Genomic DNA, 18,912 nt, shown 5'->3' with positions numbered 1-18,912 from the left:
GAAGCGAAAGAAGTAGCCACTAATCCACAGGCTGCTTCGAGGTGAGCTTCAGTACGCTACCTGATACCTCCCAAGAACGTATTGCAAGACCATCCCTCCTCTGCCTCCACTCCCTGCCCAGGGGTAGCCAGAAACACACAGAAATAGAAAATGTGCAAGCAGTGGACACTGTGAGATACACCAGGGTACACTCTGTGCTCTGACTTGTCTCATACATTTTGAAACAACAGCAAGAAGACAAGAGAAGCAGTTTAGACAAATGAATTTACAAAAAGTTTATCTATGTCTCAATGCTTAACAGAGGATGCCATTTGCTAGTTTAGGGTGGACTTAGTAGAATATTCCACATAGTTGCCTCTGCACCTTTATCGCTCCCAAAAGATGTCCTTTGCAGCAATAAAGCACCCCTGTAGCCCCACTAATGCTGGTATGATTTGGGGTGATCACCACAGGGCTTCTACATGCAGCTATAGTTGTATTGAGCTGGGCCCAGTGGCCAGACCCCATCTTTACCTTCTTCTCTCTGTCTCTCATCTCCTACAGCCGCTTCTGATCTCCTCCTCCACGCCAACCTGGTCCAGGAGACAGCCTACATCGAAGACCGCCCCTTGCACATGCTCTACTGCGCCGCCGAAGAGAACTGCCTGTCCAGCACGGCCCGCCACGCCAACTGGCCCTACGGCCACCGACGGCTGCTGCGCTTCTCCTCCCAGATCCACAACAACGGGCGGGCCGACTTCCGCCCCAAGGCCGGCCGCCACTCCTGGGTGTGGCACGAATGCCATAGGTAAATGGGGGGCGCACCATGGTTCGTGGGGGGACTATGTGAGGCTTGTGGCTGTGAGGCTGGCGGTGGGGCCCAGAACTGTGCATGCACTTCCCTCCCGATGAATTTAGACCAGATCCATTCAGCAGATGTGTGGGTGGGTTCCTAACAGCATGTGCACCAAGATGTCAGCATTGGCATAACATGGCCGAGACATCAAGCTAAGATCTGTCAGATCTAAGTCTGCCTGCATGAGGTTATTGTATCCATTACTAGAATTCAGAATCAGGTTCTCAAAGACACTTAGCCATGCAGAATAACTCAACTCTGGCGTAAGAAAGACAACAGCTTCTCACCGATCACAATAGCGTGGCTTTTCAGAGCACACCAGTCCCTCAGGCACCCTGCTTCTCCTATGAACTCTATAGCCATTGCTCAGAGTAGGTCTTGAGGATTTCTGTGGCTCACGTTATCTCACCAACATGCAGGTGCAGAGCAGGGTTTACCACATCCAGACGCTGCACTACCCATTCATCACCAGTCTAGCATCACAAAACACCCATCTCTTCAAAGCTTAGCCTGAAAGTTAAATTAGCTACAGGAACAAAAACAAACATGAATACATGATGTATGAACAATACAAATTGACATAACGACCGGTGAGTAGGTGTGTGTAAGATGGACTTGCCAAAAAGACGTCAGGAATTGGGACTGGCCACTTGCACAGACGGGCTTGTAGGTGTTGTGCAGACAAAGTCACCTCTCAATATAGCTGACCACACTTCACCTCTAGGAGCCCATCACGCGCATCGTCTTGTCCTACTTCAAAGTGCTCTATTGGGATGCCCCATGGTGACACAAATCATCGACTTTATAGATCTGATCCTGTCCTCTACAAGGTTGATCCATTATTACAACAAATCCTTGGTACTGATTGGCAGAGCCATGTTTAAACACGGATTTCTCATTGGCTGTCCGCTAAGGTAAGTAACAGCTGTATAGTTTGTTCTATAAGAAACATTTGCCCTTATAACATAACAACAACCTTGGGCAATACTGACGGCGATGTCCCAGACTTGCAACTCTTCTTTCACTCACAGAAGGCAGAGCATTCAGTGGTCTTGTATGTACCTGGGGCTAAAATATAAGTGCATAACGTGGCATGTGGTAAAGCTGTATGTGAGGAATGTGCATGACAAAACCTTGCTTGTGGTTCACACATGCATGAAACAGCGGGTCGGTGTCAATGGATTCTTATGCATGGGACATGACTGAGGAAATCTGGGTGCCCTGTTATAAAAGTACACGTATGGTGGCCCCATTATACACGGGTGTTGGAGGAGAACTCTGCAGTAAAGATACATGTGTGACTGCTCCATTACTCCAGGGTGTAGGAAGACAGCTTGTTAGAAAGGTAGAGGCACCCCCAGTATACCCTGGCTCAGAAAGATAGTTGTGTTATAGAGGTTTTTTGTATGCAGGAAACCGCAATAAGAGGATTTCAATATGTTTATTGAGAGGCAAGGACCCAAGCGTGGTGCTCCCTAGCTAACCAGCCTACAACCGACTAGCTTGGAATCCCCACATCAAGCCAAACACAGCAAACAGAACATTAACAGCAAAGCATTCTTTTAAGTTGTTGCCAAGACTTAAGCCATAGCACATCTTCACCCTATGGAGCAAACAACAAAGAAACATGATATAGAAAAATACAAACTTGTCTTACATAATCATGTAAATATCCAGGAGGTCTACAAGACCTAGGAACTCTCACCAGTTCGTACCCTTCGAAGATGGTTTCATCCCTCGGAGCATCCAAGCTCCTGTTTGCATTGCCATCTCCACCAGTAGCATTACTACCTTGTAACCTCAAGTCAGTGATCTCACTCTCAGTAAATGTCCTTAGAACTTCGTTGTCACGCATTATCATGTAACCACTACAATTCTACACTTGATCCACACACTTTTCCCAACTTTACTGTACAACACAACTCTCCAACAAATTCACTTCCCACCATTCTCCAAACCACATCCAGTTCATGCACTTCGTTCACTCCATATGGGCCACAAAATATTGTCAACCCGCTTCTTATGTGTCCTGCCTTCACTTTGACCCAATGTCCCACCTTGATGTTGCCAACTATCTCCTCACTTTGCAAGAGAAAGCTGTTACCTCTTCACCAATTAGAATTTTCTTCCATGAAGGAATCATTTCTTTACTGATTGTCCTTCCCTATATCACAACAAATGGACCAGTGCTGGTGAGGTACCGGGTTTTTAGGAACCCGGCGGTGCCAGCGGGAACACCCAGAGACCTCTTTAGTTCTTCCTGTTTTGGACCACAGAAACACAGAACACAGAGTCTTCTAGGTGATGTCAAGGATCGAGTTTATTGGCTGCAACCAAGTAACAAGTGTCCTAGAAGTACAACAGCATGGTGTGTATATTCTCAGGAGACTGTTCGTTTTTACTGAACCAGCCTTCTGCTTTTATACGAAAATATCAGCTTCAGGCAAGAATTCTTTGTTTTACGGTACAACCATATACATATTTTCACAACAATGAAAAAGCAAAGTCATGATGGCAAGCCCACATTTTCGTATGTCCAGTTCGTGATAGATTACCCAGCCAGGCCCAGAACTTCCATCAGATATCCATGAAACCCCAATAAAATCGGGCACCTCCTCCTTGTAAAACTAGCCATAAAGAAGAAACAGGGACAGGTGTGTGTATGATAAAGCGTGGTTTGTATGCGGTAAATGGTTTATGACATGTTGTGCCTTGATGCTAATCTCACTCGGCCATTGGGATGAGGACTGCCCGAACAGGTTTGGCTGGAGGCAGTGGAGTCAGCTCGCCCAGGTCACAGAGGAGTCAGAAAAGGTGGACGTGTCCTTTCAGATCGAATTCGGCCTGGGTTAATTGACTATGTAAGGGCAACCACAAGATGGATGCCGCTCACAAAATGGAACCCAAGGGTTCAAGACAGAAAGTACGATTTTAAGGTGATTGCGTCACTTAATCGTGAAGCAAATGCATAGGTATAATGTCCCAATCATTACCGGTCTGCCGATACCAAATTCGTCATAATATGCTGATATTCTCTGACACGAGTGTGGAGCCTCGGTACCATATAATAGCAGGGTCCAGAATTCTCAGAACCACACTGGCGACACTGCTCTTTGTAGAGCAATGTGCCACTGGCAAAACACTTAACATCCCCAACAATGTAACAGCCCCTCTGCTGCCGTGCCATTTGAATGGTTCCCTTTACCATATTGTTCGTCCTTTCTGCCATTTCATTTCCCAGGTGCCACAAACTCTAAATACTTTCTGATTTCCTCTGACCTCAAACGGAATGTCATTGTCGATAATAAGGATACAGGGATAGCCCTCTTCCTTAAAGATACCCCCCAACACCTTAAAAGTTACTTTGGTGGTAATCGCCTAGAGAAACATATCATTCAACCATTGTAAATCCATTACATCCATGATGAGTAATGTGAACATTAATTCCTCACAACCCAAAGGCCCAATAAAATCCATTCACACACTATACCAAGCTTTATCAGGATCATGCATTTCCGCTGTCTCAACTTGCTTCCCAGCTCTTAATCTCTCTACCTCCATCGCAGCAATCAACACACCCAACCAAAAGTTTTCTTTAATCCCTTTTAACATTAGAGTCTGACCTGAATGGCTCTTATATGTCAAGTTAAACAATTTTGGGGTATATTTACGAGGAAATGGAGGGGTGCGGTGTTAGCCACCTTGGCTTAACGCTGCACTCTGCCATTTCCAAAATTAAGGGCTACATCGTATTTCTAAGGATACGGTGTAGCCCTGCATTTCCCCCTGCGCTGGTGCTAATTTTAGCCTCCCAGCCCCATCGCAGACACCCTTGCACTATAGGGTGCCTGCATTATAGGGGAAGAGGGAAGATTGTTTATGTGCAGGAAGGTGTCCCTTCAGTACAATCTGAAATGGCACTTTGAAACTTCCGTTTCCTGCTTAATACAGCACACATAGAAGTTGCAAAACATCATTTTTTTAAATTGATTGTTTATGTGCAGGAAGTGTCACTGCATCTTCATCTAGAAGTTGCCAGTGTGGCAGGGAATGTGATAAACCTTACGCTTGGATGTTCCGCCACCCAGGACTATCTTCAATGCAGTATTGATGTTCCTGCTCATTGATATTAGGTAGAGGTTAGTTATCAACTAATTTATTCTGATTTACACAGCAAAGATCAACACAAAATCTAAGATGTCCGTGTGACTTCTTTGTGATCACCACTGGTAAAATACAATTTGAGGTTTTAATCGGTTGTATAATTCTCTCCTGAATCACATCACAAAGTATATTTTTAACCTGCCCCTTGACAACAATTGTTACTTTTCTAAACTTGTGTTGCACATGTACTGCATCAGGTTTGGTGACAATTTTGTCAATGTACCCCTTAATTATTATGGGCTCTTCAGACAGGTACCAAGGTCAAGGCTCATTTGCACATGGCTGAGGTGTCATGGTGGGCAGTAAAAGGTGGATTGGGATGTGCCTCGGAGCAATTGTCAGTGGCTTAGATTAATTCAAGCATTCCATCCATCACTTTAATTTTTTATGCTCATTTCATATTTGAGGCCTGGTACCAGCAGCAAAGCAGAGTTGACCATCCTGCAGCTCCCCCTCTTCTGTCCAGTTACACCCTTCACAATGTACTACATTCCTAGTTCATACATAGAAGCTAAAAAGCTCTATCACATCCAATGAAGTCCCAGGAACACAAACACAACACTTCTACCCAAGCACCATGAGCCTTCAGCAGCTTCTTACAGCACTATAATGAAGCTACAGGTGTGCAGGAAGTACTGTCCCTCACCAGCATCATATGGGTTCCAATAGAGAAAACTACAACTCAATGAGTGCACATAAACCCAACCCACAACTTTACACACCCCCACCAGACTCCAGACCACAGCATCCCCTGAAATTCAGTAGTGAGACACCCGCAGCTATCTTAGTTCAGCTCAATCATCACCTGCAACCTTGTGAAACAGGTAAATCAAAATCTTCACTCCATTACTGCAGTTCCATTACTGGCACCCACAAGGGCACTGCTGATGTGCCTCAATTTGGACCTCCTAATATTAGAAAACCAAGAACTAAGGGCCACATGCACAGAGCATTTCTTCGGTCGGAAATTGCAGGCCGGGCTGCTTCAGACTGCAAAAATGCTTTTGCATATGTACAAACACAAATTTAGCTTTGGTAACACATTACTGAATCGCAATTCGTGTTTGCGATTCGACATTTGGAAGGGGTGTGTCTATGGTCCGAATACCGAATCCAAACTGGTTGTATGAATATTTTGCAACTGAATTACGGTAGCAAAGCATTCATATTTTACCAACTCCTTGCAGGAGGGGTAACCCATTCACAAATAGGAAAGGGCCCCCAGGGGACGCCCTCCTCTTTGCGAATTGAAATCAAATATGTTTTATGAGCAGGCAATGGTCCCAGGGACCACTGCTTACTCTTAAAAATAGAACTGCAAAGTAAAAAAATCTTTTTGAATGAATTCTGTTTTCCTGTAAGAAAAACGGGCTGCATTTAAAAAAATAAAATAGATTGCTTTATTAAAAAGCAATCACAGACATGATGGTCTGCTGACCTCAGCAGTCTACTACCCCTGTGATGGCTGTGATTCCTAATGGGTCGCAAATTGCAACATACCTCCTTAATATGCATGAGGTCGGTCTATTTGCAACTCACTAGGAGTCGCTAATGTAACTCAAAGGAGTTTCATAAATTAGGAATATCGATTTCCAAGTTGCGATTTGGAGAGAATCATAATTAGGAAAAAGGTCTTCTTAATGTTAGTACATCTGGCCCTTAACCTCTAGCACGGGTCCACAATTTGGCTAGCTGTATAATATTTACATACAACTGAATCACAGACTTTAATGGGAACACTTCACATTGTGGAATAATAAGGACACTTTACGTTAGGTATAATCCTGGCCATTTTCTGAGCACATGTTCCCATCTACCTTGAAATCCGCTCTGAAAAAGCCTGTTGACCCTATAGTAGGCTCAGAATGGTGCCACAGATATGAGGCAGAACATGATTGTCGCTGCTTCACTTACGACATAATGGTTTTCAATGGCACAATGTAAAAATCCACAATATGCTGTGTCCCTGGTATTGTGGAACTCATGAACTGCTTCTGGCATACAGTTGCAACAAATATAGACTTCATTATCATATAGTTACAAGTGCTCTGAAGAGTAACACTGAGATGTGACGACGCAGGTCTCAAGAGCTGGAAACAAATTTAGACAAAAGTGATCGAAACAATCAAGTACTTGTAGGTACAAATGGCTGCCTAATCTTTGTTAAAGTTCTTTTAGGAAGACTGACCAATGCTTTATTCTACCAGTTGGATAATCAATCTATAATGTGGCATCAAAGAAGATGTGATTCGTCAACGTTTCGGCCCTTACGTTTAATGGTGTCTTCATCAGACCGATATATTAGATGCACCTTCATCAGCTCAAAGGATGTTCAGAGTCAATTAGAATCAACTTGAAAAATGTTCGAAGCCAAATAGAATCTGTCAAACAAGACCCAGGAAAAGACTTCAAGGAACTACTTGAGAACAAAACAACTGGGAAAAAGCCCCCTGTTGCACGTGCTCAAAGGATTCACTCAACTCAGCAGATGCACTGGTTCTCAATGCCACAGTTTAAACATCTGGAGTATAATAGGGCTCTGGTATCATGGAACTCATTCATTCACTGCTTCTAGCAAGCACCTACTGCGGCCTGTAACCAGACACTAAAAAGTGCCTTTGTGCACTACTGTTTCAGTATGTACAGCAAGGCATGGGAGGGTCTTGTTTTAGTATTATAGTATTATCTTGTTTATGTTCTTTCAGGGTGCTAGCGGCAGGCCTATGGAACTCGCTCCCAGTTCACATTCGAGCTCTGGAGGATATGTTCGCCTTCAGGCAGGCGATCAAAACTTTCCTCTTTCCAGTTCCTAGCTAATTTCTTTTGTGTGTTATGTTACAGCATCTGTCAAAGCGCCAGGACGCCCCTTTGCTGGGGCAGCTGTGCGCTATAGAAATTTTAATAACATAACATAACATAACATATTAGAGTAAGCAGTGTCACACTAAAATGCATCAATGTAACACACTGGACATTGTATACAACCTGATAAGACCCCCTTATTTACACTGACTGATGCAGACTAAAATACCTCTTCCCCAGCTTCTTAATATCACTAGTGTGCTCTCTGATCTTGGATATTGCGGTCACTTAGCAGTCATTGTCTTCTATTTGATTGTTTACCAATAGTAGCTGGGTCGACTTTCTCTACAGTTCTGTACTGTCTCCCTGTGAAACTTCGCATTGGCTTACCCCCTTGGCCAGCCGGCTGACATACAAGGCCTCTGGTTCTCACATCATCCACCATTGCTTCAACCCCCGCAACCAGATTGCCTTTCGGATTCTCACAGTAGTTTTCAGTATTCGTGGTGCCCAACATATGTAGGTGCCTGGTCCTCTCAATTTGTAAGCTTGTAATTACAGAGCGACAGTCTATGAGCCGGAGCGCCCTTTACCGACAGTAGCAGCTCTTGCACGGTCTTCGTTGGGGCCAGTAGGTACCTTCTTGGCCTCAGCTGTAGGGCAGCAGTAGATGGTCAGGGTGTTTTTCAACGGTTACTCAATGAGCGGGAGCCGAAACACATTCATTAATTCTGGGTGTTGGGTTGTATCACTACATCAAGAGTTATGCCTTTTGGCATAGCACCTTCAAAATGTACACCTTAGTTTGTTGGACACCAAGCATATTCATTAGAAGTTCCTAGCCTGCACAGACGAGTATACAAAATTGTCTGCTCCTGGCCCAGTGCACTAGAACCCCCTTCTCGATCCATTGAGGAGAACTTAGTGTGGATCCTGGAAATAGGCCATGGCCACATACATGATTATGTAAGTTCTGTGTGTTCTTCTTGGGAAGCCTCATATCAACACTGCGCTAGGCTGCTTCTGCTTTTTTACAACCACTATTGGTGATACCCATTGGGAGGGAGGCTTGTCACTTTGAGCTATCTCATTTTTGTTAATACTTGGCAGCAGACATTGAACTTAATGCTGCAGTGTCTTTGCACCACTTGTTGATAATGTCATCAATGTTCAGCTTTAGTTCTCCATGGCATTAGCAGCCCCTGTATGGAATAAGTGCTGTGTGTTCTTAAGCCGTCTCCTCCGGTTTACGGATAATCGCAGTTAGTGTAATTTTCTTTTGCTGCAGCTTCCCACTCCCCCACAAATGCAGTCTTGCATGGAAATGAATGTTAATAGACTCCACGGCACCTGCTTTGTTTGTTGGAAGAGACATTTCTCATGGAGAGTGTGGGTGGCTAGTGAGAGCTCTGATCACTGCGCTGTAGCTGTCCTCAGCCCTGAAGTTCAGTAACATCAGATTAAGATATATGATCCTGTGATAGTGAAATATAGACGTCCAACCACAATACTGCCAAGGCAGTCTCATCTGTTGCCATAAAGTAATGCAATAGTCATGAGCACCCATAATTGTTATCTTTGTTCCAGCACAGATGCCCTTTATGTGGAGTGAAGCCAATGAGTGGGATGTTGGGCATCGCCCAAAGGGTTGTTGGCAGGGCCACTTTCACTCATGCGTCTATACGGTGGTGGTGCACCTATCTCTCATGCACTGTTGTACTGGTCTCCTAGACTGGGACACTGCCCCTTGTGTGTCCATGCAGTGGTGGGTACTGATCTCCTAGCCTGGGACACTGCCCCTCGTGTGTCCATGAAGTGGTGGGTACTGGTCTCCTAGACTGGTTCACTTCACCTCGTGTGTCAATGTAGTGGTGGGCACTTGTATGTGCATCTTACTGTTTGTGTGTGCCTGTCTTGGTGTTTGTAGAAGCAGTTTGTCTTCCTGCTACTGTGTGCCTCTTACTACTTGTGTAAGCCCGTCTTGGTGTCCTTGTGTCCATACAAGTGTGGGTCTATCTCATGAAAACAACTTTTATAGAGGCCAAGCCAGGCAAAGTCACATTAAACGTTCTCTGAACCCCAACAATCAGGGCTGACTGAATGTGGCATCTTAAAGTTATCTAGAAAGAACACAGGATCCCCAAATGCAGGTGTTCCTTCCACGGTGGCAAACCAAGCCTGTTTTCAGGTTACCTTGCCAGTCAAACTTGACAGTTTTGCATGTCCCATGGTGTCCCATGGTGGGAAGTAATCACATGGTAGAATTAACACAGGACCATTCTAGAACTTACAATGAACCACTGTACAGCTTACAAGAACCATTGCAGAACGTACACCAAACCATGAGGGAACTTATACAAAGCCATGATGGAACTTACACCAAACCATGATGGAACTTATACCAAACCATGATGGAACTTACACCAATCCATGATGGATCTTATGCTAACCCAAATCCCTATGGGATTCACAAGAACAATGATAGAAATTATATCAAACCATTATAGAACATAAACAGATCCACTGTAAAAGTTACACCAAACCTTATACAGAACCATTACAGAACAAACCAAACAATGATGGAGCTAACACCAAACCATCGCAAGAAAAATAATATAATTGACACCAATCTATGACAGAACATTCGTACAAACACTTTCACCCAACCGTGAGAGGGCAAGCCAAGACCTCACACCCATCCAGCCACAAGACCTCACACCTATCCAACCACAAGACCTCACTCCATCTAGCCACAAGACAAGACCTCACACCCATCCAGCCACAAGACCTCATACCCATCCACTCACAAGACAAGACCTCACACCCATCCAGCCACAAGACCTCACACCCATCCAGCCACAAGACCTCACACCTATCCAACCACAAGACCTCACACCCATCCAGCCACAAGACCTCATACCCATACATCCACAAGACAAGACCTCACACCATTCCAGCTACAAAACAAGACGTCACACCCATCCAACCTTAAGACAAGAGCTAACACCCATCCAACCACAAGACCTCACCCCATCCAGTCACAAGACCCCGACCCATCCAGCCACAAGACCTCACCCCATCCAGCCACAAGACCTCACACCCATTCAGCCACAAGACAAGAAGGGATGATGAACCCAGCTAGAAGTGAAGTCAGAGCTTTGACCTGACTTGACAGCTACATGAAGCCCTTGCAACTGTAGCTTCACTTCAGCATCAAAGCGCATGCAGTGTGCACTCATTACAGTGCAAAGACTTGATGGACTAACTAGAGCAGAGCTGGGCAAGTGGACAATCTGTACAGTTAATCTCTGTTCCCCAACATTGAAAGTGTCATGTACGTCAGCAAACACCCTTAGATGTTGAGGGCGCGTCAGTATGCGGTGGTTCCTCTCTCTTACGCAGACTATTTTCTGGATCAGAATACACAACTCACCCGCAATTACTACACTAAAAGATTAAAATACGTGCAAGTAAATGCTGAGTCTCAGAAGTGACTCTAATTTAAGAGGAGAGCTTGAGTAGATGTCTTGTTCCACCAGGGTCAACATTCCTTCAGCGGGCCCTCGGGAACGGCCCCTCTACCTCTGAATCCGTCCACCAACAGTACTTCTCTAGTTAAGGTTGCAGACCCGTCTGTTGATTGCTTGCAGCGAGAGTGGGTGAAGCTTCCACCCTCCTTGGTGGCACCCGCCTACAAGCTGCTCCACACACTGCCCATACAGTGGTCAAGATAGCGCCTCAACCTCTTCAATCCCTCCGCATGCTCTTTAGGAAAACTCAACCAGAAGGGGTTTGATTGAACTCAAAAAGGGGATGAGAAGGGTATTGGGAGGCTTCCAGGCTGCCTAAAGGTGCCTTCCTCTCCCGAGTCTTTGCCGCTTCATGTGTCTCACCACAAGCCATGGTGCGTCTTCTAATTACTCCATGGCTTCCGTCTGCCCCTAACATTTGTTTATTCTCAGCTCGGTGCTGCAGTTTTGGCTTCAGGTAAGGTTCTGCACTGGTGTTTCTACTCATCCTGCATCCCTGCTTCCTGTGAAGAGCAGGGTAAAGAGGAAGTCTGGCCAACCTATGGTGAAGCCTACTGCTCATGAAAGCAAGTAAGGAGTGAAGGTGAAAATGATGTTGGCACTCTGCCAAGCCCCATGTTTTGTTTCTCCCTTTGATTTTCAACTATAACTAGAAGTTGCTTAGAACGAGAGATGCTACAGTCTCCCAGAGGTTTATTTTCGCCAGAAGGCCAACATCTGTATCTCTACGCAGACCTGTATTTGTTTCTCAAAGGTAGTGCACAGAATTTCCAGAATGGTTTGACCGTGCTCTCTGTGTTGTGTTGTCTCTCTGGTTGTGTGTCTTGCAGGCATTACCACAGCATGGACATCTTCACCCACTATGACATCCTGACCCCCAACGGCACCAAGGTGGCAGAGGGCCACAAAGCCAGCTTCTGCCTGGAGGACACAGAATGCCAGGAAAGTAGGTTGAAGCTTCAGGTGTGGGGTGGTTTGGTTTTAGAGCGTCTGTTCCCTCGTGTCAGTGGCCCTCTCCTGCCTGGATTACCTGCTGAGGATCTCTTGTAATTACATAGTAAAGTCTACTGAGGACTCAGTGCTGCTGGGATCGCTTGTAATTACACAGTAATGTCTACTAAACAGTCAGTGCTGCTGGGATCTCTTGTAATTACATAGTAATATCTACTGAGGACTCAGTGCTGCTGAAATCTCTTGTGAGTACATAGTAATGTCTACTAAACAGTCAGTGCTGCTGGGATCTCTTGTGATTACATAGTAATGTCTACTGAGGACTCAGTGCTGCTGGGAACTCTTCTGATTACATAGTAATGTCTACGGAGGAGTCAGAGCTGCTGGGATCACTTGTAATGATGTAGTATTTTCTACTGAAGAGTCAGTGCTGTTGGGAGTGTACCTGAAGACTTGAAGGCATGTGGCTTGAATGATAACAGGAAGCAGACACATTGAGTTGCTAAGGAGGTATAAGGGAGTGTTCAGGAAAAATATGAGACACCACATACTTTGGAAAGGGAGATGTCTGAGTGATAAAGAGGATTCCATGGGGGTTTTCTACAGATGGGCACTGAAACCAGAGGGATGGGGATACGTTTCCGGCTATATGTATGATTGGGGTTGACTGAGGAGCTGCGGAGGGGAAGAGAGAGCCTCTCAATGGCTGCCTGGGTGAGAGGTTCAGGAAAGGGGATAAAAGCGTAGAGAGTAGACCTCGGGAAGAGTCAACGAAAGCGAGGGCCTTGGTAGATCTTAGCGGGGAGTACGGTCGCGAACATATGAGAATGAAAGAGCTGAGGAAAATTACAGAGAAAAGTGGAATAGACTTGAAAATCAGGGTCTGGAGGAGGGAGAGAGAGAGAGCTGAGAAGAATTTTTTATTTATTTTTCACATTTTTAAAGCGCACTGTTACCAGACGGTGTCCTGGCGCTGACTGACCCTAGTATGCATGACCGGGGCATTAGTGTGTAAAGAGCCATGTCTTCAGGGCTCTCCTAAAGGACAGGAGGTCTGGTGTCTGTCTGAGGACCGACTGCAGGGCGTTCCAGGCCCTCGCTGCTCCCAGGGAGAAGCTCCTTCCCCCCCAACGAGCCTTCCTGACTCTAGGGACTACAACCAGCCCTTGATCGGCGGACCTTAAAGATCTTGCTGGCTTATACCACTGGAAGAGCTGGGTCATGCAGTGGGGGCCCAGCCCTTTCAAAGCCTTGAAGATAACACAGAGCGTTTTGAAAGCTATTCTTTTGCGTACTGGTAACCAGTGTAGCTTCATCGGGTCCTGTGCCACCGATTCAAATTTGGGTGTGCCCATGATCAGGCGGGTTGCTGCATTCTGCAGGATTTGGAGTTTGTTTAACAGCCCCTGTTGGGCGTTCAGCAGAGGCTGTTACAGTAGTCTAACCGGGACATCACTAATCCCGTTACCACTGTCTTCCTATGTTCGTCCGAGAGAAAAGGCAGGACTTTTCGTATTGTTTTTAAGACATAATGTGTTGCTGAGGACAGCGCGTTTACTTGAGGCCTGAAGGACAGAGTATCGTCCATCAGTACCCCCAAGTTTTTAACCTTCGCGACTGGTGATGGGGGGGTCCCCATTTCTTCCGGCCACCATCTTGGGGACCAGAAGTTATCTCTGGCCCCCAAACAGCAAAACATCCGTCTTTGCTGAATTCAGCTTAAGGCAGTTTTCTGCCATCCAGTTGCCGACCTCACGCATACAGTCTCTAAACCTGTTGGCCGTGGCTTCCACTCCACCCGGTAACAGCGACACCACTATCTGCGTGTCGTCTGCATATGATGTTAAGTTGAAGCCAAAGGATCTGATAACTGGCGCCAGGGTGGAGACATAAACGTTAAAAAGAGTCGGACTCAGGGAAGAGCCCTGGGGGACTCCGCAGGGGAGCATAAAAGGGTCAGATTCAAAGACCCCCAGAGCCACCACCTTGGTCCTGCTGGAAAGGAAGGCCTGCAGGATCTTAAGTGCCTTTCCCTGAATCCCACTGGCCCCCAACCGGTCCACCAATAGCCTATGGTGGACCGTATCAAAGGCCGCAGACAAATCCAACATGATCAAGGTGGCTCTGCCTCCTGCATCCATCGCTGCTCTTATATCTTCAGCTGACTTGATCAGGGCCGATCCTGTGCCATGCCCCGCCCAGAATCCAGGCTGAGATGGATCCAGATGGTGTCCTGTCCCAAGGAAAGTGCTCAGCTGAGTGTTCATTACACCGCTATAATTTTATCTGGAAGAGGTAGCCTGGCAATGGGCCGATAGTTGTTCAGATCGGCCACATCAAGATTAGGTTTCGTAAGAAGGGGTAGAATGGATGCTTGTTTCCACCGTACGTTGGAAGCATGTTATTAAATAGTGGGGTAAGAAGAGCAGGATGATAAATAGTTGAGATGACACAGCTTGGAAATACAGAAGCAGAGCTGAAGACGCGTGCTAAAGAGCTGACGAGTATCAAAGAGAAGAAGACCACTGTAGGGAAAGAGAGGTGGAGGGCCGAGGGGTTCGGAAGAGCTGTGGAGAAGAGTGAGAGAGTGGAGGTGGAGTGGGTTGTGGGTGGGGGGCTAGTTGAGTGCTGCAGAAGTGAGTTGGAGGAAGAAAAGCTTCTGAAGAGGGACAGAATTAGTAGGACAGAGGAGAAATATGAAATGGAGTCGGGAGATAAGGAAGAGGGAGTGCTGGAGAGGAAACACCTCAAAACAGCCTGACTCCAAGGCCCAATCCCAAGAATCCCAAACTTCTTCAAAAACCCCCTTGACTGCAACAACCATCCTTATTCCTGACTGAAAACCCAGGGGGGCCCATCAGGATCCCCACCCACCAGGCCAAACCCGTCGGTTCATACTCAGAGCTCCATTCTACCCCAATAACCCCGTTCAATGGCCCTAAAGAAACCGTACCCATCCTCAGAGCGGAGAGCGTCGGCATCAGTACGGCCCAAAACAAACCACTCATTATCCGCTTCTCTTCACAGTGGTCAGCAAGAGGTATGAGTGCGCCAACTTCGGTGAGCAAGGCATCACGGTGGGCTGCTGGGACCTCTACAGGCACGACATTGACTGCCAGTGGATTGATATCACCGATCTGAAACCTGGAAACTACATCCTGCAGGTGAGGGCAGCCCAAAGGGATTCACTCTAACAAATGCTGCCATGTCTTCTCTTTTCCTTTTCAGGTCGCGCGTAGGTAGCGCATGCGCTGTCTCCCGAGACATGGAGTATCTGCTCTGGGGGCTTTCAGCATGCCCATCACTTCTCATTGGTTCTTTTCTATGCCTTTCAAAATGCATTATTTTCAGAGGTCAATCCTTACCATTTGTCCCTCCTTCTGCTCAGTTGTATCCCTCCCATGCTACTGGCCCTGTTTTATATCTAATTTCGCGTCTGGACATTTACTTTAGTTTAGGGCACTATGTTTTGCATTGTTTTCTGGGCGTAACACCAACGCATGTACCTTCACTCTTTCTGTTCCTATATAGCGTTTCGTTTGCATGCTTATGAGTGTCTTTGTTTTTTTCTGATTGCGGGTTCGACAGAAGAATCCCATCACGCTAAAACACTTTAAAAAAATCTGTAGTCTATGGAAGATGTGACACATTTTTACCAAGTGCAGAGTGTGACAGCTCGTTAAGAGTTATGGGGTTAATCCAGACGACTGACAGTCCCTGAAATCAAACCTTCTTCCATGAGGCACAGAGGTGTTTCCTGATTGTAGTGACTGGAAGAATACATTTTTTCTTCATGCTGGAGTGATGCCTCCCTTAGCACTAGCTGCGAGGTTGATACAGAAGCTATTCAGAATGTTCTGGAATCTCAGACTCTCATCAAAAAGAAAACAAGCATTTGCAATGCAATAGGTCTCGTATTACTGAAAGTTTAACCTATTGCCGTTGCAAATATTAATGCAACGTCAATAGCTGAAACATTCAGCAATGCAAGACCTCTTGCATTGCACATGCTTATTTATATGTTATCTTGTGGGAAACAACATTTGTATGTTTCTGTAACGTGACCCAGCTAATCCGTCCATATGTTTTGCTTTTTGATCACCTGTTTTTTGGCCTTTTATTGTGTGTGAGCCCCACAACTGGAGACTCGCCCACCGTGAGCGCAGGGTAAATAGTGTGTTTACCACCAGTTTCCACCCTTTAAGACAAGTTTGCAGCAATGCAACAAGGGTAAGGGGTACTTGGCTGCTTACAGGTGTGAGGGCTTCGCATCTGAGACTGTTGTCTCGGTAACTGTGCACAGGTTAGATATTGACCTGGGGGTAGGTTTTATAATATTAGAGTACACTCACAGGGAAAGTCAGTGTGATTTACTGTTTAGTCTGCAGTGACGCTTTATTTTATACACGCTGGGGGAACTCTGTGTTCAAGTGAAGTTTCACAGAATTGTCATATTTCTCTGGTTCAGCTCAGGATTAGAGCCGTGGCCTTTTGTCACTCTGCTGTGCTAAGTTAATTACATTCCACACCAGCAGCAGGAATCAAGGCCTCCCCACACAAATGGAGCAGTTACCAGTGCTTCTTTCAGCTCCTGACGAGGAAATTGGTGAGCACAGAGGAACGGCATCCATCAGTTACCTGTCAGACTGTACCATGGATGGGCCAGCCCAAGCCCCAGACCTCTGAAGCCAACACAGGAGGGGGGCGCCTCATTGAAAATTTGGTGAGAAAGGCCCTGGCACTAACGTCAGCAAGGCATGGAGCTGAGGACCCCAGAGGGGATGTCACCAGTGACTCCTGGATGATGCAATTTTTAACTGTCCCAGCATGCTGTGCAGGAAAGTTTGGATGGGCCGGAGAAGTGATGTGGCATCCTAGGATTGGCCAGGGGGGCCTGGCTTCTAGAACTTTCTGAAACTCCTTAAGAGGTCTTGCACAATGGGGTTGGCCTCTTTCTTGGTTGTGCTTTTTTCTGGACACTGGAACTGGATGAGGCAGCCATGGACAACTGGAAAGAGGAACTCCGGATAGCACTCTGGACTACGGACTCTGACTACAGTTTGTCCCCAGGAGCAGTGGGGCTCTACCTAGGACCAGAGAAGCTAGCCCCCTTTCACCACCTAAGTACTAGTTGGAGGAAGAACTGGACTTTAACGCCAAGCAGGAGATTAGCACCAGAGGAGAAAAAACAGAAAGGCTGGTGTAGGGAGCCAGGGGAACCAACTTCATGCAAAGTTTTCCACCTTAAATCCCAACCCCCAGGCTGGATTTCATCCACAGTGACTGTTTGGACTGTTCCCATGAGGCACAGGGTCAAGACTGATTTGCATATGGCTGGGTCTAAACTGGGGTGGCATGGTGAGCAAAAGAACAAAGGATTTAACACATTCCTTTAGACTGGGGGAGAATGTTTGCATTGTCAGCATTCCGTCCGTCATTTGTTTGTTGTAACACTTTTCGCCCTAAATGGGATGGGTATGCCCAGACGTGGGTCCCTCGCTTATTGTGGATTCGGGGGATTGGAGTGTACTCTCTGTTGCTCTTGTGTTGTCAAATCTACTATTCTGAAGCCTGGTGTAATCTATTGGTGCCTCACCACTGCCCGAGTTGACTTCATGCGCAGAATATATGCAAATCTAACAGGTTCCATGTCCTGACTGTGGTGAGCACTGTTCACAAAGAACTGAATGAGTCCTAACAACTACTGAATCATGCTAAGTTAAGTGTTCTTTGTACCTTTGTGATCAAATAATACCCACAATTAATAAAAATTGTGTTGCAACTTCTTTTATGTGTCGTGATCAAAATCACTATTTTTCATAAACAAATAATATTGAACAATCGTTCAGTTAGTGTTTTTACACATTGAATAATGTGAATACCTTAAGTACATTATTAGTGCAAAAAAATCTTTCAAACACCTTTTGTGACCGGTTCAGTGTGCACAGAGTCCACATGCCCCAGAGGTATGGCAGAGGCTAAAGTTAGATAGAACCTTACTCTCTAAAGTGGTAGCTTGGTCGAGCAGTAAGACAGTATCCGAGGACAGTGTAAAGCATTTGTTGTACACACTCAGTCAGCAAATGGTCTCACACACTCAAGGACTGAACTCTAGGGCAATTGTTTTTTTGTATATAAAAATATACTGTTGTTTTATTTTAGAACCACAAGTAGGTATAAAAATACTTTCTCAGAATGAGATGTTGCAATTGAATACTTTCAAATAGCAAGAGACGTTAGAATGCAATAGATACAGTTGTTGTAATATGCAACACAAGTTAAACACAATTATAACATTGAGCTCAGTGGGAATTTTTAAGTAAATTCAGTATTAATTTCTTTGCGTAGGTTTTTCTTACTCGGGGCTGGATCCCGGATTCAGCCCTGGTGCATTTCTTGTAAACAGTTGAAAGAAATCGTTTTTGTAAAACAGGCGACTTTTAAGGAATATTTGTATGTTTTGAAAATCGACAATTAGAAGAAATTTTGGTGAAAACCAAGCAATGTTATCCTATGGAAGGAAATCAGGTTATCTGAAAATCACAGTTGTAATTACTTTTTAGGGTCAGTGCTGGGCACAAAGATCCAGCACTGGGATCTCTTCTGGTGACAGGTGAGTAATTTCATTTT

General features: G+C 45.6%; 1 protein-coding gene across 3 annotated transcripts in view; it reads left to right on the top strand.

Moving 5' to 3' along the window:
- Window positions 1–18,912, top strand: part of LOXL3 (lysyl oxidase like 3) — a 125,112-nt gene that overhangs the window by 52,817 nt on the left and 53,383 nt on the right. For all 3 annotated transcript variants that reach the window (XM_086964405.1, XM_086964404.1, XM_086964403.1), the window contains exons 7-9: window positions 544–787; window positions 12,162–12,277; window positions 15,310–15,446. In XM_086964405.1, the coding sequence (XP_086820531.1) occupies window positions 544–787; window positions 12,162–12,277; window positions 15,310–15,446 (497 nt within the window). The remainder of the gene's footprint in view (window positions 1–543; window positions 788–12,161; window positions 12,278–15,309; window positions 15,447–18,912) is intronic.

This window comes from Lissotriton vulgaris, chromosome 3_2, assembly GCF_964263255.1.
Source record: "Lissotriton vulgaris chromosome 3_2, aLisVul1.2, whole genome shotgun sequence".
NCBI lineage: Eukaryota > Metazoa > Chordata > Amphibia > Caudata > Salamandridae > Lissotriton > Lissotriton vulgaris.
The sequence above is the reverse complement of the archived record's forward strand: the minus strand, read 5'-3'. Positions and strand labels throughout refer to the sequence as shown.